Below are 26684 nucleotides of genomic sequence, written 5' to 3'. Positions count from 1 at the left end.
CAGTTCTATCTCGCTACTACAGACCCTAACACTAAGCTAAAAGTTCTATCTCGCTACCACAGACCCTAACACTAAGCTAAAAGTTCTATCTCGCTACTACAGACCCTAACACTAAGCTAAAAGTTCTATCTCGCTACTACAGACCCTAACACTAACTGAACAGTTCTATCTCGCTACTACAGACCCTAACACTAAGCTAAAAGTTCTATCTCGCTACTACAGACCCTAACACTAAGCTAAAAGTTCTATCTCGCTACTACAGACCCTAACACTAAGCTAAAAGTTCTACCTGGCTACTATATTTTTGTAGACCCTAACACTAAAGCTAAAAGTTCTATCTCGCTACTACAGACCCTAACACTAAGCTAAAAGTTCTACCTCGCTACTATATTTTTGTAGACCCTAACACTAAAGCTAAAAGTTCTATCTCGCTACTACAGACCCTAACACTAAGCTAAAAGTTCTATCTCGCTACTACAGACCCTAACACTAAGCTAAAAGTTCTATCTCGCTACTACAGACCCTAACACTAACTGAACAGTTCTATCTCGCTACTACAGACCCTAACACTAAGCTAAAAGTTCTATCTCGCTACTACAGACCCTAACACTAAGCTAAAAGTTCTATCTCGCTACTACAGACCCTAACACTAAGCTAAAAGTTATATCTCGCTACTACAGACCCTAACACTAACTGAACAGTTCTATCTCGCTACTACAGACCCTAACACTAAGCTAAAAGTTCTACCTCGCTACTACAGACCCTAACACTAAGCTAAAAGTTCTATCTCGCTACTACAGACCCTAACACTAACTGAACAGTTCTATCTCGCTACTACAGACCCTAACACTAAGCTAAAAGTTCTATCTCGCTACTACAGACCCTAACACTAAGCTAAAAGTTCTATCTCGCTACTACAGACCCTAACACTAAGCTAAAAGTTCTACCTCGCTACTACAGACCCTAACACTAAGCTAAAAGTTCTATCTCGCTACCACAGACCCTAACACTAAGCTAAAAGTTCTATCTCGCTACTACAGACCCTAACACTAAGAGTTCTATCTCGCTACTACAGACCCTAACACTAAGCTAAAAGTTCTATCTCGCTACTACAGACCCTAACACTAAGCTAAAAGTTCTATCTCGCTACTACATACCCTAACACTAAGCTAAAAGTTCTATCTCGCTACTACAGACCCTAACACTAAGCTAAAAGTTCTATCTCGCTACTACAGACCCTAACACTAACTGAACAGTTCTATCTCGCTACTACAGACCCTAACACTAACTGAACAGTTCTATCTCGCTACTACAGACCCTAACACTAACTGAACAGTTCTATCTCGCTACTACATACCCTAACAGGGTGTAAATTACTTATGTATAAAAAAAATCGAACTAAATTTCTGCCCTTATCGCCCGAGTTGGAAACATTTTGTTCTTAATATCTTCTCATAAATCTGCACAGGTTTTATTGACATGTTCTGTTGCTATCTTCAATCGAGAACCTACTTCAAGCAATAATAGATTTACATAAGTTGTATTTAGAACCTACTTCAAGCAATAACAGCTTTACAGAATATTGTATCTATAACCTACTTCAAGCAATAATAGCTTTACATAAGTTGTATTTAGAACCTACTTCAAGCAATAACAGCTTTACAGAATATTATATCTATAACCTACTTCAAGCAATAATAGCTTTACATAAGTTGTATTTAGAACCTACTTCAAGCAATAACAGCTTTACAGAATATTGTATCTATAACCTACTTCAAGCAATAATAGCTTTACATAAGTTGTATTTAGAACCTACTTCAAGCAATAACAGCTTTACAGAATATTGTATCTATAACCTACTTCAAGCAATAATAGCTTTACATAAGTTGTATTTAGAACCTACTTCAAGCAATAACAGCTTTACAGAATATTGTATCTATAACCTACTTCAAGCAATAATAGCTTTACATAAGTTGTATTTAGAACCTACTTCAAGCAATAAAAGCTTTACAGAATATTGTATCTATAACCTACTTCAAGCAATAATAGCTTTACATAAGTTGTATTTAGAACCTACTTCAAGCAATAACAGCTTTACAGAATATTGTATCTATAACCTACTTCAAGCAATAATAGCTTTACATAAGTTGTATTTAGAACCTACTTCAAGCAATAACAGCTTTACAGAATGCTGTATTTGTATCCTTCCTCTAGCAAAAATAGCTTTACAAAATGTTGCATTTAGAATCTACATCTAACTAAATATAGTTTTTCTTCAGCATAGAATTGTACCTTCCACTCTATAAAAAAAAAAAAAAAAAAAACATCATACTCTAGTATACAATTGTAGTTTTTACTTCAGTATGCTGTTATAGTGTCGCTTCAGTGTACGTCTGTAATCTAATTTGTATCAAATCAAACATTCAGAGAGATTTTTTTTAAAGAGTATTACCAAACATCTAAAACGCCCTGATTTTTTTTAAATCTCACCTTACTTCAACATCCCCCTTCCCCCCACTTCTGTTTGCCCTTAAATATATAAACCTTGAAGTCACCGTGACCTACCATTCTCTCAGCCCAGACAATGTCTCCATACTCTCATAGTCGTGTCTTTGTGACGTCATCAATAAATGTGTTGGCGTGCACAGCTGGTTGAGTCACTGACGTCAGCCGTACTATGTTTTTTTTCAGAACCCAAAAGCCGGCCCTAGAGCCAACGCTAGAACTAGATCTTGTTATACTTTAGTCCAAGTTTATAGAAACGCTCTGAATAACAATGTTTGGGTTTGTGAAGACGGGCGGAGGGGGGTGTAGATGGATTGGGTATGTATTAGGATTAGATAGATTTTTTTGGCAACTAATCTTAAGGACCCTACACAAAAACTGACACGGCTCCTAGTCTTATTTGGTTTGGGTTTAAGAAGTCTCAAAGATTTCCACAAGAGAGAGAGGGGTGGGGGGGGGGGGGGGGATTGATGAGGCTATGAAATTTTGTGTAAATCGTGCTGAGCCATCAAGTTCTCGGATCAAAGCGTTTGTTTTTCTTTGTGGCGGGCTCCAGATTAAACCGCGAGCGGTACTCGCGTCGTTATTGGCGACGTATCGGCGACGGTCAACGAAACATTAATTGCCGATTGTATGAGCATACCTACCTTAAGCGGCTAATAAATACCGCCCGTTACGGCCTCTTTGTTTGGGGTAACGGGTGGTCAAGCGGGGAGTGACACGGTTGAGTGACCCCCTGCCATGCTACGTCATCATTCCTGGTGGTCGGTGCGGGGATGGTGTAACCTTACCGCTCGCGAAATGCTTCGTCAGCGTTCTGTGGTTATGACAAGGGCCGAAAGGGGGTGGGGGGGGCCGGGGGGGGGGGGGGTAATCCAACTCCCCTTGTCAAACAGCGGAGTTTTGAAAAGGGACGTAATTAGTGGGTCAGCTGGATTTCGCTAGGTTTTTCTTTCTTTGTCCGTCGCTGTGGGGTCGTAATGGCAAACAATTTAGTGGTAACAGACGACGGTTGACTGTTGGCGAGTTAGCGGTGTGGGGAGGGGAGGGGGTGGTCTATTAGTCTATTATGGGGTGGGGGGGGGGGGGTAAGAGAGATCGGGTAGGTCAAGGTATTGTCTGGGGAGATTTCAGGTAGTTGTGTGATTGACAATCAGGAGCAGTACCTGTAGAACGAGGTTTAACCAGGTTGTGCCACATTTCAATAGACGTCAGTTTAAACCAGACACAACACATCTAACCAGACGCCAATTCGAACCAATGACAACAAAGTTAGCTAACGCCCTTTTAAACCAAAGATAACAAAGTTAACTAGACGTCCTTTCAAACCACCGACAATACACTCCTAGATGTTCACTCAAAGCAAAAGACAATAGATTTAACTAGACATTTATTCAACTTTTACCTAAATGCTCTAGATGCGATAATGTTTCTCTTATAGTAAAAGTGTTCGTGGGATATTGTATGTTTTTGGTGAATTGTCTGCAATTGGGGCTATATGGCCTACAGTTAGCGCTATACGGTCATTAGCTGAGATTACATTGTTTAAAGCTGGGGCTTGAAGATATGGCTGTATGGTCTATATCTGGGGTTATATGGTCTATATCTGGGGAAGTATGGTCTATATATGCGGTTATATGGTCTATATCTGGGGTTATATGGTCTATATCTGGGGAAGTATGGTCTATATCTGGGGTTATATGGTCTATATCTGGGGAAGTATGGTCTATATCTGGGGTTATATGGTCTATATCTGGGGAAGTATGGTTTATATCTGGGGTTATATGGTCTATATCTGGGGTTATATGGTCTATATCTGGGATTATATGGTCTATATCTGGGGTTATATGGTTTATATCTGGGGTTGTATGGTCTATATCTGGGGTTATATGGTCTATATCTGGGGTTATATGGTCTATATCTGGGGTTATATGGTCTATATCTGGGGTTGTATGGTTTATATCTGGGGTTGTATGGTCTATATCTGGGGTTATATGGTCTATATCTGGGGTTATATGGTCTATATCTGGGGTTATATGGTCTATATCTGGGGTTGTATGGTTTATATCTGGGGTTGTATGGTCTATATCTGGGGTTATATGGTCTATATCTGGGGAAGTATGGTTTATATCTGGGGTTATATGGTCTATATAGGGGTTATATGGTCTATATCTGGGATTATATGGTCTATATCTGGGGTTATATGGTTTATATCTGGGGTTGTATGGTCTATATCTGGGGTTATATGGTCTATATCTGGGGTTATATGGTCTATATCTGGGGTTATATGGTCTATATCTGGGGTTATATGGTCTATATCTGGGGTTGTATGGTTTATATCTGGGGTTGTATGGTCTATATCTGGGGTTATATGGTCTATATCTGGGGTTATATGGTCTATATCTGGGGTTATATGGTCTATATCTGGGGTTGTATGGTTTATATCTGGGGTTGTATGGTCTATATCTGGGGTTATATGGTCTATATCTGGGATTATATGGTCTATATCTGGGGTTATATGGTTTATATCTGGGGTTGTATGGTCTATATCTGGGGTTATATGGTCTATATCTGGGGTTATATGGTCTATATATGGGGTTATATGGTCTATATCTGGGGTTATATGGTCTATATCTGGGGTTGTATGGTTTATATCTGGGGTTGTATGGTCTATATCTGGGGTTATATGGTCTATATCTGGGATTATATGGTCTATATCTGGGGTTATATGGTTTATATCTGGGGTTGTATGGTCTATATCTGGGGTTATATGGTCTATATCTGGGGTTATATGGTCTATATCTGGGGTTATATGGTCTATATCTGGGGTTATATGGTCTATATCTGGGGTTGTATGGTTTATATCTGGGGTTGTATGGTCTATATCTGGGGTTATATGGTCTATATCTGGGGTTATATGGTCTATATCTGGGGTTATATGGTCTATATCTGGGGTTATGTTGTCTATAGCTAGGAAAATGTGGTCTACAGCGTTTTTTTCAAACAGATGTTCGGGGAGGGGGGGGGGGGGGACTGGAAAACTTGAAATTTTCTGTGGGGGCGGACTTGCAGACATAACTTTCCGGATTGGTTGGAGGAGGGGGGTAGGGGGTAGATACATTAAAATAAGTTATATATTTATTCTATATTGAGGAGGGAGCGGTGGACGTGGGTTTTTTGGGGGGGGGGGGGGGGGTAGGGGAAACCAATGCCCCTCCGCTATAGCTGGGATTGTGAGACTGTATTCTCTGATGTGTGGATTATATATAAGTAACGTTCCCTATCAAGACTGGCGGCCTATGAGACCAGTGAGGTAGAGTTCACCCGTTTCTGTAATATAGACATTGGATGGTTAGTTTGGTCAGCACTACCCCCAGCCGCCTTTTTCTTTCCCTAATGACTGCATACTCTCAGATCATATCAGAGGCGTAGCGACCCTTCCCGGCGCCGGGGACAAACTTTCAATTTGGCGCCCCTCTCGGGAGCAACCTTTCAATTTACAATTTGCACCCCCCCCCCCTTCAAACTTTCGATTTGCACCCCCTCTCAAACTTTCGATTTGCACCCCCCCCCCCCTCAAACTTTCAATTTGCACCCCCCACCCATATATTTTTTTTACATTTATAATTCAAAACTGCAACTAAAATGAGATTTTTAATTTGTTTTTCCAACCCATTTTTGCACCCCCTAAGGTCGGCGCCCTGGGTCATATGTACCCCTCTCGCTACGCGTCTGGACCATATAAACTTGTTCTGTTTTACTTTGTTCTATAAGTAATCTTAACCTCTTATGTTTTGAAAATACAACATGACCGGTCTTTGACACTCCATCTCTGTAGCCCACCAGCCCTCGGACATAGAAGACCACGATGTGGACCACAGTCCTCCCTAGCCCTCCCTACCCTCCCAACCACACTCCATCCAAGCCCATCCCTCCCAGCCACACGCCACCCTACCCCTCCCCTTCTAGCTGACTATTTCCAAATGGCAATCAACGGGGCACGGCCATCGGTTATTTGATTAATTTAGGTCAAGTGGTCAATAACAGACAAGGACCTGTTTTGCTGAAAGCAAGCCACTAGTTTGCTGACGTGGTCCGCACTGGGTTTTTTTAAGTCCTAGAAATCTCTTGTCCCAGTTTGTTGTTTGGTGCTTCACAAAGTTTTATTGTGTTTCAGTGTTGTATCGAGGAATGACCTGTATCCGTGCATCTTTTGATAACAAAATGACCTGTTTTAGTAACAAAATAACCTGTTTTAGTAACAAAATAACCCGTTTTAGTAACAAAATGACCCGTTTTAGTAACAAAATGACCTGTTTTAGTAACAAAATGACCCGCTTTAGTAACAAAATGACCTGTTTTAGTAACAAAATGACCTGTTTTAGTAACAAAATGACCTGTTTTAGTAACAAAATGACCTGATTTATTTACAGTATGACCTGTTTTAGTAAGAAAATAACATGCTTTAGTTTCAAAGTGACTATATTAAAAAATGTAACTTTAGAATGTATGGTACGTAGGCCTATAGTGTGTCAAACCTACAGTAACTAACACAAAGGGTGATGTTTCAACACCAGGTCTTCGTCCGAACTATAAACGAAAACAATGTATGTAAACGATAAACAATTGTTATATCTTGGTAGTAGTGTCGTGTTTAGTAAGGTGTGATTGAGGTAAGTAGCTACTGGAGTAACAACAATAACTGTTTCACATATGACAGCAATATACTAGTTGCGGTATTTTATATATTAAACTTACAAGTTTGACTCTAAGAAGAAAAAAACGCCCACTGGAAAATATTTTCAGAGCGAAACCATTTTATCGCTGCTTCAGTCTATGTTAGAATCAGAATTGGGATTGGGGATTTATGGCTAGGATTAGTTCCAAGGTTTGAGGGGGGGGGGGGGCAGCAATCACACACACACGCCTATCCAAAGGACATTAGGACCAATCTAACAATGGCCAACATGAAATGTCATTATCGCAATACATTTTTATTTTCATTTGGGGGGGGGGGGGGGTGTAATATAACGAGAAGCCTGGCGGGACAGAGGTTTTGACTGCCGACAGACGTTGATTGTGTATGTCATTAACGGCTTGCGTTTTTAATTAGGTGCATTCATTAATTAAAGATGCTTGTAATGCATAATGACCAATGTGACGATAAACAAAAATATGTAAAAGTTGATTGATGTTTATGGGGTTTGATGATAGGTGGTTGACAGGGGTTGATGGGTGGTTGGCAGGGTTAATTTGTGGTTGACAGAGGGTTGACTGGTGGTTGACAGGGGTTGATGGGTGGTTGGCAGGGTTAATTTGTGGTTGACAGAGGGTTGACTGGTGGTTGACAGGGGTTGATGGGTGGTTGGCAGGGTTAATTTGTGGTTGACAGAGGGTTGACTGGTGGTATACAGGGGTTGATGGGTGGTTGCCAGGTTTGATGGGTCGTTGGCATGGTTAAATTGTGGTTGACAGGGATTGGGTAGGGTTGATTTGTGGTTGACAGAGGGTTGACTGGTAGTTGACAGGGGTTGATGGGTGGTTGGCAGGGTTAATTTGTGGTTGACAGAGGGTTGACTGGTGGTATACAGGGGTTGATGGGTGGTTGCCAGGTTTGATGGGTCGTTGGCATGGTTAAATTGTGGTTGACAGGGATTGGGTAGGGTTGATTTGTGGTTGACAGAGGGTTGACTGGTGGTTGACTTGACGGATCTATGATGAAATAGTGGTTCCCTGATGGTTGGTTGGGCTGGTAGTGGAACTCTTTTAATTTAAAAAAAAAAAGCCCGATGTCGGTCAACGAGCGAAAACTGAATCAACAATGCACAACCTGATTCTAATGAAGTGCTGGTGTAGAGATCAGTGCCAAGTGGTTGGTACAACCCAGACCTTAGTGGACACGGGTTGGACTTGTAACACTGGCTGACTAATTTTCTGTTCCAAATCTCATTATATATATATATATATATATATATATATATATATATATATATATATATATATATATATATATATATATATATATATATATATATATATATATATATATGGGTGTGTTGAATCTGTACGGTGGTATGCCAACCCTATCTCTTGTCCAAAATGTTGACTAGACAGTAGTATATTAGGTCACTTTTGGTTAGTATTTTTGGCGGAGCAGGTGGTGGGAAGGTACAATGACATATAGTAAAATACTCGGAGCAGGATGCGCAGCCTGGGACAATGACATATAGTAAAATACTACGCCAGTTGCCGCAGCCTGGCGCATCGCAGGGGGAGCAGGATGCGCCGCAGGTACAACGCGATATAGTAAAATACTACGCCAACTGGGGTTGGCGGAGCAGTGAAGGTGAGTCACCTTTTGGTGACCTTGTGACGTAATCATTGACCTTGTGACGTAATCACCGACCTTGTGACGTAATCAGTCACATTGTGACGTAATCATTGACCTAGTTACGTAATTTTAATGAGTTTTTTAATGAGTTTTAATGAGTTTTTTAAATTTTAATTAATTTTTGACCTAGTTACGTAATTTTAATGCGTTTTTTTAATGAGTTTTAATGAGTTTTTAAATTTTTAATTAATTTTTTTTTTTTTTTATTATCGAGTTACGTAATTTAATTACTTTGATTGTATTTTTATTTTGTTTAATTTGTTTGTTTACTTGTTGTTTAATTTAATTACTTTGTTTATATTGTGTAATTTTTATTAACGAGTTACGTAATTTGATTATTTGTTTACTTTTTAATTATTTTTATTTTGTTTATTTTTAATTTTATTTTATTTTATAATTAGTTAAATTATTATTAACTAGTTACGTAATTTGATTTTAATTACTTTTGTTTATTTATTTATTTGATATATTTCTTTTCTTTGATGTTTAATTTGTTGGTTTGTTTATTTGGTTGTATGTATGTTTTAAATTCTCCCCTACAACGACCGTGTACAAAAAACAGGTTAAATTCTCCACCACAACGAACGTTACAAACATAGAACATCCATTAAAGATAACGATCAGCCACAGCTGTTACGTATCGACCCGCCCGCGAAGTTTTCTCACCGCTGCCCGTTTTAATGGGAATGTATTGATCGCAGCCGCTGGCCCATCACAGCATGATGTCCCACCTAATTAAATTTTTTGTTATGCTTCACCGAGTTACCCCCGCTCGGTTGACGGGTTATGGTAATTAACGACATACATTAAGTAGCTTTCCGCGAAGCACTTAGGTCATTATGCAACAGCTGTTGTGCGACAGCTGGTGCTGTAATTAGGCCGTTCAACCGGATAAATGACCGCGAAAATTGTGTTCTAATCACTTCAACTTCGGACTTCACACCAAGCTTCACCGCGACTTATCCAGCCTGCGACCTCTGTTGACTCCTGAGACTAAACCCACGCCAGCTTTACCAACCATCACATCCACCTAACCCTATACGGACCACATCTTTTGTGCGTGTTTATTCTATTAAAGGTAAGGTTAATATTACTTTTTGTTTTAAGGGAGCTAACCCCATTAAAATACCCTTTAAATAAATATGTATCTAAATAAGTAGTCATATGTATTCCTTTTAGTGTACAACCGACCCTACGAGACAGACTAACCATCGACCGAACCTATTGAACTACCTACCCATCCCCGAGGCACCCACTGAACCAAACGTTCCAGCTACATCCAACTACACCATTTCGGATCTCCACACACAGCTAACTTCACGTTCAGCTTACGCGTTCAAACCCATAGGGACGTTCATTTTTAATTTTGTTTTAAGTATGATTTTTGTTTCATGCATTTTATTTTATGTATTTATTTTTATTCTACAGCCAGTGGCCTACCCAGTCATCCAACTACTAGACACTTCGTCAATAATGCAAACCGCCCAGTCTACCACCCATCCAGCCATGAGCCATAACAAGTGTGACATATGCAACCGTGTGTTCACCCGCAAAGACGGTTTGACAAGACATCACGACTCTGTTCACCGCCGACAAGGACATCTCTGTACAACATGCGGGAATCTATTTACCCGACTTGACAATTTAACAAGACATTGTAAAACAACACACACCAACCAAACATCACCGACCGACACCCCATCAGCAACCGATAGACAAACTCCACAACCACTATACGTGACCGACAGACAAACCATGCAACCCCTACCAGCGACCCAAACAACTCGTACCATGACCAACACTATTCCATTAAAGCGACATACGCTGTATGACGACATAACAAACAACAAACGCGTAAAGACTAACAACCACAGTAACGTTAATTCACACACCACTATTTTTCCTGTAGACGACCTAGCCATGATACGTTATACATGTGACATATGTGAGCATGCATTCAACTGCAAACATGGTTTGAAACGACATCACGACTCTGTTCACCGCCGACAAGGACATCTCTGTACAACATGCGGGAATCTATTTACACGACTTGACAATTTAACAAGACATTGTAAAACAACACACACCAACCAAACATCACCGACCGACACCCCATCAGCAACCGATAGACAAACTCCACAACCACTATACGTGACCGACAGACAAACCATGCAACCCCTAGCAGCGATCCAAACAACTCGTACCATGACCAACACTATTCCATTAAAGCGACATACGATGTATGACGACATAGCAAACAACAAACGCGTAAAGACTAACAACGACAGTAACGTTAATTCACACACCACTATTTTTCCTGTAGACGACCTACCCATGATACGTTATACATGTGACATATGTGAGCATGCATTCACCTGCAAACATGGTTTGAAACGACATCACGATACGGCACACAGACGACGAAGACATACATGTAGAGAATGTTTGCAAGAATTTACAAGAAAATATAATTTAACGAACCACTATAAAATACCACACACCATCAAAACATTACCAGACGACACATCAGCGACCGACACGAATATCCCATAGGATGACTTCTCACAGACATCTCCTTACACCCAACACAGAAACTCACTTTCTTACTTTTATATTAAAAGACAAGTAGACACAATGTGACATCTCCCCTAGACTGTAGACCGATGGGGTTGTTTTTATTCAATAAAAATTTATTATATATGGTCTTTTGTGATTTTTTAATGTGTTATTGTTTTGTTACTTGTCCCTGAAAGTTATGTAACTCGGTATCCTGTATAAGAGGTATGACTGGAATCAAAATCACGGGAGAGAACGTGACGTACATCGCGATATTTGAAAACAGGGCGATGTTTAACCTCAACCAAAAAAGACAATGAACCTAGAAGGAAGACGAATATATATCTTAGTCTTGCAGCAGATTACCTTCCCATGTTCACTTTAGTATTACAGTTTTCATCAAACTTCTTTTTGACTTGAACTTCGTTAATTTTTAAGAAAGTTTACTTATACATAATACATTACGTCTAAGGACAATTTTTTATTTTTACCACTCAATGTATTTTCTTTTTCTATATCTTACATTGTCATCTTAATTTTTGATCACCTTAGTAAAAATTTGCTTAAGATTATAAACTTCAAGTTTTAAAAAACAACAACGTTATAGTACGTCGTGTCAAATGACACACCGTTTAAAATGTCTACATTTAAAGTTCACCAAAATAATGACGTAAAAACTAAATATGATATGACGTTAGCATACATATCATTCAATCTAATCACTCTAAAGTACAAATCAATAATTTTTATTGATTAAGGGGCTGGGTGAGTTATTTTTATTCGGGTGCCCAGGGAAGGTTTGGAGTTGGTTGGGACAGATTTTATACACGAGCCGGTGACGTTTTCACCGAGGCAGGGTTCGAATCTAGACCATGCATGTTTTGGAATTGTTAGGGAGAGTTAAACTAAGGTCGGTGAAGTTTTCACCGAGGTTGGTTTTGAACTCGGAACATGCATGTTTTGGAATCGGTAGGTGTAGAGTCCATACTAGGGTCGGGGAGTTTTGCTAACACTGAGGCAGGTTGCAAAGTTGGCACATGCATGTTTAGGAATTGATGGTAGCCGAGTTCATACTAGTGTCGGTGAAGGTTGGTTTTGATCTCGGAACATGTATGTTTTGAAATTGTTGGTAACCGAGTTCATACTAGGGTCAGGGGAGTTTTTGTTAACACCGAGGCAGGTTGCAAAGTTGGTACATGCATGTTTAGGAATTGTTGGTAGCCGAGTTCATACTAGTGTCGGTGAAGGTTGGTTTTGAACTCGGAGCATGCATGTTTTGAAATTGTTGGTAACCGAGTTCAGACTAGGGACGGTGGTGTTTTCACCGAGGCAGGTTACAAAGTTCGTATATGCATCATTGGAATTGTTAGGTAGAGTTAAACTAAGGTCGGTGAAGTTTTCACCGAGGTAGGTTACAAAGTTGGTACATGGATGTTTAGGAATTGATGGCAGTCGAGTTCATACTAGGGTCGGGGAATTTTGTTAGCACTGAGGCAGGTTGGAAAGTTGTTACATGCATGTTTGGGAATTGTTGGTAGCCGAGTTCATACTAGTGTCGGTGAAGGTTGGTTTTGAACTCGGAACATGCATGTTTTGGAATTGTTGGTAGCCGAGTTCATACTAGTGTCGGTGAAGGTTGGTTTTGAACTCGGAACATGCATGTTTTGGAATCGGTAGGTGTAGAGTCCATACTAAGGTCGGTGAAGTTTTCACCGATGGTGGTTTCAAAGTTAGTACAGGCATGTTTTGGAAGTGTTAGGGGCCGAGTTCATAGTAGTGTCGGTGAAGGTTGGTTTTGAACTCGGAACATGCATGTTTTGAAATTGTTGGTAACCGAGTTCATACTAGGGACGGGGGCGAGGGCGGCGGACAAAATTGTCGATGTAGGTAGGGTGCAAGAGATATTCAACGAGGAGTGGTGTCTACAAGTTATGTATCCCAGTCTGTTGGAGTGGTTTCTAGGGGGTTGTGATATTAGTTGAATAAATATTTGTCTGTAGGATTGTCATACAGCCTTTGTCTCTTAAATGGAATAGGTATAGTGCGGGTAGTAGTAGTAGTACGGTCTGTTTATCTAACGGTTGGTATTGAGGTTAGTGTGATGACGCAAGGTTGGATGGGAGAAGGGGAACGGGGTTGCGGACAAAGGGAAGGGGAAGGGCGAATAGTGATAAAAATAACTCACCCAGCCCCTTAATCAATAAAAATTATTGATTTGTACTTTAGAGTGATTAGATTGAATGATATGTATGCTAACGTCATATCATATTTAGTTTTTACGTCATTATTTTGGTGAACTTTAAATGTAGACATTTTAAACGGTGTGTCATTTGACACGACGTACTATAACGTTGTTGTTTTTTAAAACTTGAAGTTTATAATCTTAAGCAAATTTTTACTAAGGTGATCAAAAATTAAGATGACAATGTAAGATATAGAAAAAGAAAATACATTGAGTGGTAAAAATAAAAAATTGTCCTTAGACGTAATGTATTATGTATAAGTAAACTTTCTTAAAAATTAACGAAGTTCAAGTCAAAAAGAAGTTTGATGAAAACTGTAATACTAAAGTGAACATGGGAAGGTAATCTGCTGCAAGACTAAGATATATATTCGTCTTCCTTCTAGGTTCATTGTCTTTTTTGGTTGAGGTTAAACATCGCCCTGTTTTCAAATATCGCGATGTACGTCACGTTCTCTCCCGTGATTTTGATTCCAGTCATACCTCTTATACAGGATACCGAGTTACATAACTTTCAGGGACAAGTAACAAAACAATAACACATTAAAAAATCACAAAAGACCATATATAATAAATTTTTATTGAATAAAAACAACCCCATCGGTCTACAGTCTAGGGGAGATGTCACATTGTGTCTACTTGTCTTTTAATATAAAAGTAAGAAAGTGAGTTTCTGTGTTGGGTGTAAGGAGATGTCTGTGAGAAGTCATCCTATGGGATATTCGTGTCGGTCGCTGATGTGTCGTCTGGTAATGTTTTGATGGTGTGTGGTATTTTATAGTGGTTCGTTAAATTATATTTTCTTGTAAATTCTTGCAAACATTCTCTACATGTATGTCTTCGTCGTCTGTGTGCCGTATCGTGATGTCGTTTCAAACCATGTTTGCAGGTGAATGCATGCTCACATATGTCACATGTATAACGTATCATGGGTAGGTCGTCTACAGGAAAAATAGTGGTGTGTGAATTAACGTTACTGTCGTTGTTAGTCTTTACGCGTTTGTTGTTTGCTATGTCGTCATACATCGTATGTCGCTTTAATGGAATAGTGTTGGTCATGGTACGAGTTGTTTGGATCGCTGCTAGGGGTTGCATGGTTTGTCTGTCGGTCACGTATAGTGGTTGTGGAGTTTGTCTATCGGTTGCTGATGGGGTGTCGGTCGGTGATGTTTGGTTGGTGTGTGTTGTTTTACAATGTCTTGTTAAATTGTCAAGTCGTGTAAATAGATTCCCGCATGTTGTACAGAGATGTCCTTGTCGGCGGTGAACAGAGTCGTGATGTCGTTTCAAACCATGTTTGCAGTTGAATGCATGCTCACATATGTCACATGTATAACGTATCATGGCTAGGTCGTCTACAGGAAAAATAGTGGTGTGTGAATTAACGTTACTGTGGTTGTTAGTCTTTACGCGTTTGTTGTTTGTTATGTCGTCATACAGCGTATGTCGCTTTAATGGAATAGTGTTGGTCATGGTACGAGTTGTTTGGGTCGCTGGTAGGGGTTGCATGGTTTGTCTGTCGGTCACGTATAGTGGTTGTGGAGTTTGTCTATCGGTTGCTGATGGGGTGTCGGTCGGTGATGTTTGGTTGGTGTGTGTTGTTTTACAATGTCTTGTTAAATTGTCAAGTCGGGTAAATAGATTCCCGCATGTTGTACAGAGATGTCCTTGTCGGCGGTGAACAGAGTCGTGATGTCTTGTCAAACCGTCTTTGCGGGTGAACACACGGTTGCATATGTCACACTTGTTATGGCTCATGGCTGGATGGGTGGTAGACTGGGCGGTTTGCATTATTGACGAAGTGTCTAGTAGTTGGATGACTGGGTAGGCCACTGGCTGTAGAATAAAAATAAATACATAAAATAAAATGCATGAAACAAAAATCATACTTAAAACAAAATTAAAAATGAACGTCCCTATGGGTTTGAACGCGTAAGCTGAACGTGAAGTTAGCTGTGTGTGGAGATCCGAAATGGTGTAGTTGGATGTAGCTGGAACGTTTGGTTCAGTGGGTGCCTCGGGGATGGGTAGGTAGTTCAATAGGTTCGGTCGATGGTTAGTCTGTCTCGTAGGGTCGGTTGTACACTAAAAGGAATACATATGACTACTTATTTAGATACATATTTATTTAAAGGGTATTTTAATGGGGTTAGCTCCCTTAAAACAAAAAGTAATATTAACCTTACCTTTAATAGAATAAACACGCACAAAAGATGTGGTCCGTATAGGGTTAGGTGGATGTGATGGTTGGTAAAGCTGGCGTGGGTTTAGTCTCAGGAGTCAACAGAGGTCGCAGGCTGGATAAGTCGCGGTGAAGCTTGGTGTGAAGTCCGAAGTTGAAGTGATTAGAACACAATTTTCGCGGTCATTTATCCGGTTGAACGGCCTAATTACAGCACCAGCTGTCGCACAACAGCTGTTGCATAATGACCTAAGTGCTTCGCGGAAAGCTACTTAATGTATGTCGTTAATTACCATAACCCGTCAACCGAGCGGGGGTAACTCGGTGAAGCATAACAAAAAATTTAATTAGGTGGGACATCATGCTGTGATGGGCCAGCGGCTGCGATCAATACATTCCCATTAAAACGGGCAGCGGTGAGAAAACTTCGCGGGCGGGTCGATACGTAACAGCTGTGGCTGATCGTTATCTTTAATGGATGTTCTATGTTTGTAACGTTCGTTGTGGTGGAGAATTTAACCTGTTTTTTGTACACGGTCGTTGTAGGGGAGAATTTAAAACATACATACAACCAAATAAACAAACCAACAAATTAAACATCAAAGAAAAGAAATATATCAAATAAATAAATAAACAAAAGTAATTAAAATCAAATTACGTAACTAGTTAATAATAATTTAACTAATTATAAAATAAAATAAAATTAAAAATAAACAAAATAAAAATAATTAAAAAGTAAACAAATAATCAAATTACGTAACTCGTTAATAAAAATTACACAATATAAACAAAGTAATTAAATTAAACAACAAGTAAACAAACAAATTAAACAAAATAAAAATACAATCAAAGTAATTAAATTACGTAACTCGATAATAAAAAAAAAAAAAAATTAATTAAAAATTTAAAAACTCATTAAAACTCATTAAAAAAAACGCATTAAAATTACGTAACTAGGTCAAAAATTAATTAAAATTTAAAAAACTCATTAAAACTCATTAAAAAACTCATTAAAATTACGTAACTAGGTCAATGATTACGTCACAATGTGACTGATTACGTCACAAGGTCGGTGATTACGTCACAAGGTCAATGATTACGTCACAAGGTCACCAAAAGGTGACTCACCTTCACTGCTCCGCCAACCCCAGTTGGCGTAGTATTTTACTATATCGCGTTGTACCTGCGGCGCATCCTGCTCCCCCTGCGATGCGCCAGGCTGCGGCAGCTGGCGTAGTATTTTACTATATGTCATTGTCCCAGGCTGCGCATCCTGCTCCGAGTATTTTACTATATGTCATTGTACCTTCCCACCACCTGCTCCGCCAAAAATACTAACCAAAAGTGACCTAATATACTACTCTAGACACGCCTCACTCATGTTGACACAAACATCGAACACGACCAACGAAATCCGAGGTAGACTCGGACACCGTCGACCACAACACCACCAAACGCCGACCGTTGGCAGATACATGTCGTCTGCAGACGGCGGTAACCGGATACAGTCTCCAATCTCCTTGACCTACTTTGTCTATTTCGTGTTTGTTTTACTCACCAGGGTAAGGCAAAGGTCAAGGCCGGGCGCGGGACGAGCGTCCAGCCCCAGGTTACGCATGCTGCACATGTCAAAACTGGGCGTGATTGGCAGACTGGCACGTGCGGATGAGTGACAGCCCTCGCCTGCTATGTGGAGCATGTAGGTACCGTCAGTGTATGGGGGGGAGTGGGGGGGGGTGAAGCCTTACAGTCAAACATAACAAATCACTGCTGATTGAAACATTGCAGTAGGAACAGCTGGGTCGTTTGTTTTAGATGTGTCAGTAGTTGATTGGAGTCAGTTTTCTTTAGATGTATCAGTAGATGATTGGAGTCAGTAGTTTTAAATGTATCAGTAGATGATTGGAGTCAGTAGTTTTAGATGTATCAGTAGATGATTGGAGTCAGTAGTTTTAGATGTATCAGTAGATGATTGGAGTCAGTAGTTTTAGATGTATCAGTAGATGATTGGAGTCAGTAGTTTTAGATGTATCAGTAGATGATTGGAGTCAGTAGTTTTAGATGTATCAGTAGATGATTGGAGTCAGTAGTTTTAGATGTATCAGTAGATAATTGGAGTCAGTAGTTTTAGATGTATCAGTAGATGATTGGAGTCAGTAGTTTTAGATGTGTCAGTTGATGATTGGAGTCAGTAGTTTTAGATGTATCAGTAGATGATTGGAGTCAGTAGTTTTAGATGTATCAGTAGATGATTGGAGTCAGTAGTTTTAGATGTGTCAGTTGATGATTGGAGTCAGTAGTTTTAGATGTATCAGTAGATGATTGGAGTCAGTAGTTTTAGATGTATCAGTAGATGATTGGAGTCAGTAGTTTTAGATGTGTCAGTTGATGATTGGAGTCAGTAGTTTTAGATGTGTCAGTTGATGATTGGAGTCAGTAGTTTTAGATGTATCAGTAGATGATTGGAGTCAGTAGTTTTAGATGTGTCAGTTGATGATTGGAGTCATTAGTTTTAGATGTATCAGTAGATGATTGGAGTCAGTAGTTTTAGATGTGTCAGTTGATGATTGGAGTCAGTAGTTTTAGATGTATCAGTAGATGATTGGAGTCAGTAGTTTTAGATGTATCAGTAGATGATTGGAGTCAGTAGTTTTAGATGTGTCAGTTGATGATTGGAGTCAGTAGTTTTAGATGTATCAGTAGATGATTGGAGTCAGTAGTTTTAGATGTGTCAGTTGATGATTGGAGTCATTAGTTTTAGATGTATCAGTAGATGATTGGAGTCAGTAGTTTTAGATGTATCAGTAGATGATTGGAGTCAGTAGTTTTAGATGTATCAGTAGATGATTGGAGTCAGTAGTTTTAGATGTATCAGTAGATGATTGGAGTCAGTAGTTTTAGATGTATCAGTAGATGATTGGAGTCAGTAGTTTTAGATGTATCAGTAGATGATTGGAGTCAGTAGTTTTAGATGTATCAGTAGATGATTGGAGTCAGTAGTTTTAGATGTATCAGTAGATGATTGGAGTCAGTAGTTTTAGATGTATCAGTTGATCTTTGGAGTCAGTAGTTTTAGAAGCGTCGGTAGATGATTGAAGTCAGTAGTTTTAGAAGCGTCAGTAGATGATTGGATTCAGTAGTTTTAGAAGCGTCAGTAGATGATTGGAGTCAGTAGTTTTAGATGTATCAGTAGATGATTGGAGTCAGTAGTTTTAGATGTATCAGTAGATGATTGGAGTCAGTAGTTTTAGATGTATCAGTAGATGATTGGAGTCAGTAGTTTTAGATGTATCAGTAGATGATTGGAGTCAGTAGTTTTAGATGTATCAGTAGATGATTGGAGTCAGTAGTTTTAGATGTATCAGTAGATGATTGGAGTCAGTAGTTTTAGATGTATCAGTAGATGATTGGAGTCAGTAGTTTTAGATGTATCAGTAGATGATTGGAGTCAGTAGTTTTAGATGTATCAGTTGATCTTTGGAGTCAGTAGTTTTAGAAGCGTCGGTAGATGATTGAAGTCAGTAGTTTTAGAAGCGTCAGTAGATGATTGGATTCAGTAGTTTTAGAAGCGTCAGTAGATGATTGGAGTCAGTAGTTTTAGATGTATCAGTAGATGATTGGAGTCAGTAGTTTTAGATGTATCAGTAGATGATTGGAGTCAGTAGTTTTAGATGTATCAGTAGATGATTGGAGTCAGTAGTTTTAGATGTATCAGTTTATCTTTGGAGTCAGTAGTTTTAGAAGCGTCGGTAGATGATTGAAGTCAGTAGTTTTAGAAGCGTGAGTTGATTATCTGGGTTAGTTGTTTTAGTTGTGTCAGTTGATTATTTGAATCAGTCAATTAGCACAGTTTATGTAAGTATTTTGAATCGTAATTTAAGCTATTTAAAAAATCAACGACCATTGGTCCCCTCGTGTAAGCTGTCTTTTCTTTTTTTCTCGTATTTGGTTGATAATTGGTTGATGTCTTCTTATCTTGTCGATGTCCTGATATTTGGCTTGATTTTGTTTGTTTGTTTGTTTTTTTCGTTTTTTTTTTTTATAATTTTACCTGATTGGAAATTTGACCCTCATTTTGCCTGTTTGGGAGAAGGCCATTGATCGCTTACTGATCTTCCCATCGTTCAACACTGCCCACCCAACTGCCCACCCAACTGCTCACCCAACTGCCCACCCAACTGCCCACCCAACTGCTCACCCAACTGCCCACCCAACTGCCCACCCAACTGCTCTCCAAAACTGCCCACCCAACTGCCCACCCAACTGCCCACCCAACTGCCCACCCAACTGCTCACCCAACTGCCCACCCAACTGCCCACCCAACTGCTCACCCAACTGCCCACCCAACTGCCCACCCAACTACCCACCCAACTGCCCACCCAACTGCTCACCCAAATGCTCACCCAACTGCCCACCCAACTGCCCACCCAACTGCCTACCCAACTGCCTACCCAACTGCCCACCCAACTGCTCTCCAAAACTGCCCACCCAACTGCCCACCCAACTGCCCACCCAACTGCCCACCCAACTGCCCACCCAACTGCTCACTCAACTGCTCACCCAACTACTCACCCAACTGCCCACCCAACTGCTCACCCAACTGCCCACCCAACTGCTCACCCAACTGCCCACCCAACTGCTCACCCAACTGCCCACCCAACTGCTCACCCAACTGCTAACCCAACTGCCCACCCAACTGCTCACCAAACTGCCCACCCAACTGCCCACCCAACTGTTCACCCAACTGCCCACCCAACTGCTCACCCAACTGCTCACCCAACTGCCCACCCAACTGCCCACCCAACTGCCCATCCAACTGCTCACCCAACTGCCCACCCAACTGCTCACCCAACTGCCCACCCAACTGCTCACCCAACTGCCCATCCAACTGCCCACCCAACTGCCCATCCAACTGCCCACCCAACTGCTCACCCAACTGCCCATCCAACTGCCCACCTACTCCTGTCAGGAACACCAGCTCCCCCCCCCCTCACATAAATAATGGTCTCAGCTCACACGAGGCATGTTGATGAAGCCGTTAAGCTGTCGGCACGTGCACGTGTACTCACGCCTAGAGGGGGCTGATGTAGGTACTCACCGTCCAGTATCAACAATCCGGGCAGGCCCTGGCTACACTTGTGGCTACACGCTGGCTACACCATGGCTACAACCCTGGCTACACGCTGGCCATAATTTGTTGCTGTTTCCGTCTTGCCGTCCCTCTAAACTGTCAAATCAGCGGGTGTATGTTGGTGGGGTGGGGGTGGGGAGGGGAGGGGGAAATGTCTGACCAGCTGTGTAGCTAAGGTGGACAACTCAATTGTTTACGGGAAGTGAGGGAGGGGTGGGAGGGAGTATAAAATTGCTCCAAAAAAAAAAAAAGAAGAAACGTATTGTTCTAAATATAGAAATGTAATTTAGAAAGTAAACAGTGTGTTGAATGTTGACAATTCAGTCCCCCTCCTATGCAGGGGTTATAGAAACAGATGAACTCTACTTCATCTGTCCTATGAGCTGTCAGGTCTAAAAGATTATTTTACTTATTTAATTTAAAATAAATAATTTTAGCACTATATATTTTTCGCACACCCGTTGTTTGAAAATCGAATATACAAATTCTCGCCCCTTTCTTGTAGAAGCTGTCGAGGGTTTCCTTCAGGGGTGTCTGGCACCAATTTATTACACCTGCCAATCACAGGTGAGTGAAGGCAGACAGTAATGATAAACGAGCCAGGAACAGAACGTGCCCGGCCGCTCCCACTGAAAGAGGATTGGTGAAAGGAATTCACTTTCTGGAACCTATCGAGACGTCATTAGTCTGGTGGTATTTTAATGAGGATTGCTGGTTAATTAATTAATTAATTAATTAGTTAGTTAGTTATACGAGTGAGGCTTCATTGCGTGTGTCTGCTCAAAGAACTGAAAAAGAAGATTCTGGGTGGGTTGAGATTCTATATATAGCCCATCAGCAAGTCTCTAAATATAGATGTTTTCTGGACTCCAGTTAAGGTTAGAGAGAGATACAAACACGATGTAATAGGCGTATATTCTTTAAGTACTACTCGTAAAAATGAATATGTGAACTCTTCTCCACCTACCTTCTTGTGTAGAACGTCGTCTGTTGGCTAGTTATTGTTTTAAACTGTGTTCCCAGTGAATTGGGGCTGTGTGGTAGGATGGTAGAATATACGACTGCTAACCCGAAAGTCTTAAGTTCGAATCCCGCGTTCGTGTCAGTAGAACGTCGCTTAGACCACCCAGTTCTGATGTGTTGGCCTACCCTACTCACGTTAGGGAATGTAAAGGCGGCTGAGCATTTTAGCTGTATACACTATGCCGAGATAAAACAAGTGAACTCTACTTCAGCTTTGAATGGTACTCTACTACTTATAGCAGTGTATAAAAAAAAGATAATTAGTTATGTTTATACGGCACTAAAATATAAGGTCATGGGGTATCCTGTTATAGCAAAAGAGCGATATCGTATACCTCGTTCATTGGACTATAAGACCACACCTAACAAGTCTAGCGTCATCTTGCGGTGATCTGGTTTCTGACCACACCCACCTTCCTTGTATTCTAGCACCGCCGTAAAGGTTACCTTTAAACTTCGCCTTAATCTCAGAAGTTAATCCAAGGAGTGAACCTTTGTACTAACATTTGCCGACTCATTGAACACAAACCTAGCCCTAACTCAGTGGCGTAGCGAGGTCGGGTGTCACCCGGTGCGGCACTTAATGGTGTCACCCCCCCCCCCAGAGGCATAGAGACCCTTCCGAGGGAAAAACTTTCAAATTTTCGATTTGCACCCCCCCCCCCCCCCCCTCAAACTTTCGATTTGCACCCCCCTCAAGTTTTCGATTTGCACCCCTCCCTCAAGTTTTTCTCTATATATTTTGCTATTTTTTGCCTTTGTGTCACCCCCCCTAAATGGTGTCACCCGGTGCGGTCCGCACCCCCCCCCCCCCTCGCTACGTCCCTGCCCTAACTTTTGATTCACCGCTAAAAAAAACATAAAGCGTTAAACTTAACCTAAACTTTACAAATTCCCGTGTGGTTAACTCTCGCCGCTCTGGCGAAAGTCCAACTGCGAAAAATAAAAGATTTCAAAAGCAATAAACACAGTCTGTTGCAGTATAAAATATACTTAATCCGTTACGTCAGATATCTAAACGCCATCAAAACTAAAGCTATACATCTAATGTTCGTTTTTTTAAACAGTTGGACAACTCACCCTCATAAAAATGGGCAACGTTTTTACTCTCACCATATGGTTCAAGTCGTGCCTTCATGTCTGGGGGGAAGGGGAGAAGGGGGGGGGGAGATTAGGATTAAGGCCATATGGCGTTCCTATTTGACATGTCCAGATTTTTACCTGCTGTACCTTGTAATTATCTACCTGTCATGTGGTTTTTGTTTCGTTCTGTTTACATGAAGAAAACTTGAAGTGAAAGAAGAAGGGACGGTTAGAATTGGCAGGTACTTGTGTTTTTTTTTTTCTTCTGCAGACGTTTTGGCGGTGTTTGGTGTGTGGATAATGGTGGTGTGGTGTAGATGGTGTGGGCGTTTTTAACCAGAATAATTGTGGTGTGGTTGGTTGCAAATGGTGCAAACTTTTTTAACCAGAGCTTGCTAAGATAATTAATTTCTTTTTTCTCTAATTAGTTTTTGATACAAGGTTTTGAAGAGGCATTGTTTTACGGACTGGCAATAACCCATACAGGGGTCATATACGTTACGGATGAAGGGGGTCCTACAACTGATTGACAAAGGGATCCCAAAAGCGGCTGACAAAATGGGATCCCGGAACCGACCTACAAAGGGGTCCTTGAATTGACGGACACAGGGATCCCAGAACCGACCTACAAAGGGATCCTTGAATTGACGGACACATGGATCCCAAAACCGAACTACAAAGGGATCCTTGAATTGACGGACACATGGATCCCAGAAGCGACCTACAAAGGGATCCTTGAATTAACGGACACATGGATCCCAGAACCGACCTACAAAGGGATCCTTGAATTGACGGACACATGGATCCCAGAACCGACCTACAAAGGGATCCTTGAATTGACGGACACATGGATCCCAGAACCGACCTACAAAGGGATCCTTGAATTGACGGACACATGGATCCCAGAACCGACCTACAAAGGGATCCTTGAATTGACGGACACATGGATCCCAGAACCGACCTACAAAGGGATCCCAGAACCGACCTACAAAGGGATCCTTGAATTGACGGACACAGGAATCCCAGAACCGACCAACAAAGGGATCCTTGAATTGACGGACACATGGATCCCAGAACCGACCTACAAAGGGATCCTTGAATTGACGGACACATGGATCCCAGAAGCGACCTACAAAGGGATCCTTGAATTAACGGACACATGGATCCCAGAACCGACCTACAAAGGGATCCTTGAATTGACGGACACATGGATCCCAGAACCGACCTACAAAGGGATCCTTGAATTGACGGACACATGGATCCCAGAACCGACCTACAAAGGGATCCTTGAATTGACGGACACATGGATCCCAGAACCGACCTACAAAGGGATCCTTGAATTGACGGACACATGGATCCCAGAACCGACCTACAAAGGGATCCCAGAACCGACCTACAAAGGGATCCTTGAATTGACGGACACAGGAATCCCAGAACCGACCAACAAAGGGATCCTTGAATTGACGGACACATGGATCCCAGAACCGACCTACAAAGGGATCCTTGAATTGACGGACACATGGATCCCAGAACCGACCTACAAAGGGATCCTTGAATTGACGGACGCAGGAATCGTACCAACCGGCTGATAAGGGGTCCTATAATGGAATCGGTGTATTATCAACTGACTAAGGGATCTTACAAATAGCTGACATATTGATCCCATAATGGACTACAGTGGTCTTGTAATGACTGCCAAACGAGTCATGCAGCTACCTAAGTGTGGGGTCCATAGAATGGAGGGGATGGGAAGCACTGAATCGATTGAACTGAATGGTCCCCCAATCTAAGCAGATCAATATGTAGTGTGAGTGGCTCTGCTCGTTCTATAACTTATTTAATGATACTTGATGGCTGCTGGCTTGATCATAAGGATGGAACGGTTGAGAGGGGGGGGGGGGGGGAGGGTTGAGGTTTTGATGATGGGGGGGGGGGGTAGATGGGGGGGGGGGGTGATTTATTGGTGTGGGAGCTTTGATGGTGTGGGCTGGGGTGGGGGATTTGATGATGTGGATGCAGTATTCGATAGTGAGGTGAAGGATTTGGTGGTATGGGGTATGTGCGGCCTTTGATCGTACGGTGGTCTTTATCAATGTGGGTGGGTGGGGGGGGGGGGGGGGCTTTGATGAGATTGGGTGGAGGGTTTATATGGTATGGGGTACAGTATTCGATGGTGGGGGTGAAGGGGTTGAAGGGTGTGGGGTTGAGGGGACTGATGATATGGTGTGCAGTATTCGATGGTGGAGGTGGGTGCGATCTTTGATGGTACGGCTCGGTGGTTTTTATAATAATGGAATGGGGGGGGGGGGGTTGATGGGGATGGGTTAGAGGCTTTGGCAGTGAGGCGGATTTTATTGGGGTTTGATAGTATTGTACAGAGGACTTATGGTATGTGGTGTATTTCGTGGTGTGTGGTGTGTGATTTGATGGTGTAGGGGTGGAGGATTTAATGGTGTGTGTGGCTTCTGTGATGGTAGTTGGTCTGTGGAAATTCCCCAGGGTGAGCCAACACGGCCATCACGTGACTGCACTACACAGATAATGTACCCAACTTAATCATGCGCATAGTGACTTGGTCTAATAACTCAAATCCAGCGACACGCTTGAATAATTGAACCCTAGCGTGACCGCCCAGCCGTGAACGAGTGCGCCTGCGACAGCTGACTGACCGTCCCCGGTTCGAAACCCGACCACTCATCACCACGTCATCTGAGCCAATATGTAACCCGAGGGCTTAATATTTCCATTTTAATCAGCTTTCTAATCAACATAATTAATCGTATCCGGTAATGGCCCCACGCTTGGCTGCACACGGCGTGGATTACCTGGAATAAAGCGACTCATTAATCAATCGATGAGCGCCCGTGTTCATGTTTCGTAGGTGATTAATTAATTATTTTTTTAATATTGAATCAGCTGGGAGTTTATCGCCAACACCTGCACGTAACATGGTGGTTAGAAGTGTCTTTGTTTCGTGTTTACTAATTCATATTTTTAGTGTGTTAACCAAACTAATTAGTGGGGTTTTTTTAAATTTATAATTTCTAAATAATTTTTTTTAAAATTTGTAGGTTTTTTTTGTAATAACTGGAAAAAGGTTATAAAACTATTATTTGTTTCGTAATACTTTTGTTTTCGCTAATTTTTTAAATTTAAAAAAAAAATTTTTTTTTAGTCTGATCAATAAGATGATTTATTTTATTGTTATTAATTTAAAGGAAAAAAAAACGGAAAAAAATAATTAGCAAGAAAGTTATAAAAAATTCGAAACGACGGCATGCATGGTCCACTGGTCACACTTATTAACACACGATCATTTACATTATCGATTTTTTCTAGTATCTACTAATGGTGGTATCACTCTGTGCACACCAATGACAGCAGCCCACGTTACAACACCACATGGTTGGGTTTAGGGTTTGGTACGGCCTATCATTAGGTATGGGGTAGAAACAGGAATAGGATTTTGGTTTTGTTTAGGATAAGATTTTAAGTCAGGTCCTGATAAAAAAAAATTGGTTAGAGTATATGTTTGAGATCAGAGTTTCTCCCAGGTATCTCTTGGGGGGGG

The 26684-nt window shown here is 41.2% G+C and overlaps 1 protein-coding gene across 1 annotated transcript; it reads left to right on the top strand.

Annotated features, from left to right (window-relative positions):
* Positions 1-23217: 23217 nt before the first annotated feature.
* LOC131931728 (adhesive plaque matrix protein-like) lies at positions 23218-24702 on the top strand. The gene is made up of 2 exons (XM_059288556.1): positions 23218-23263; positions 23723-24702. Exons 1-2 carry the CDS (start codon positions 23218-23220, stop codon positions 24700-24702), a joined length of 1026 nt encoding a protein of 341 aa, XP_059144539.1.
* Positions 24703-26684: the final 1982 nt, after the last annotated feature.

This window comes from Physella acuta, unplaced genomic scaffold, assembly GCF_028476545.2.
Source record: "Physella acuta isolate Inbredline_101_S28 unplaced genomic scaffold, ASM2847654v3 ptg002018l, whole genome shotgun sequence".
NCBI classification, from domain to species: domain Eukaryota; kingdom Metazoa; phylum Mollusca; class Gastropoda; family Physidae; genus Physella; species Physella acuta.
Note: the sequence above shows the minus strand (reverse complement) of the source record. Positions and strands in the feature narration are given on the sequence as shown.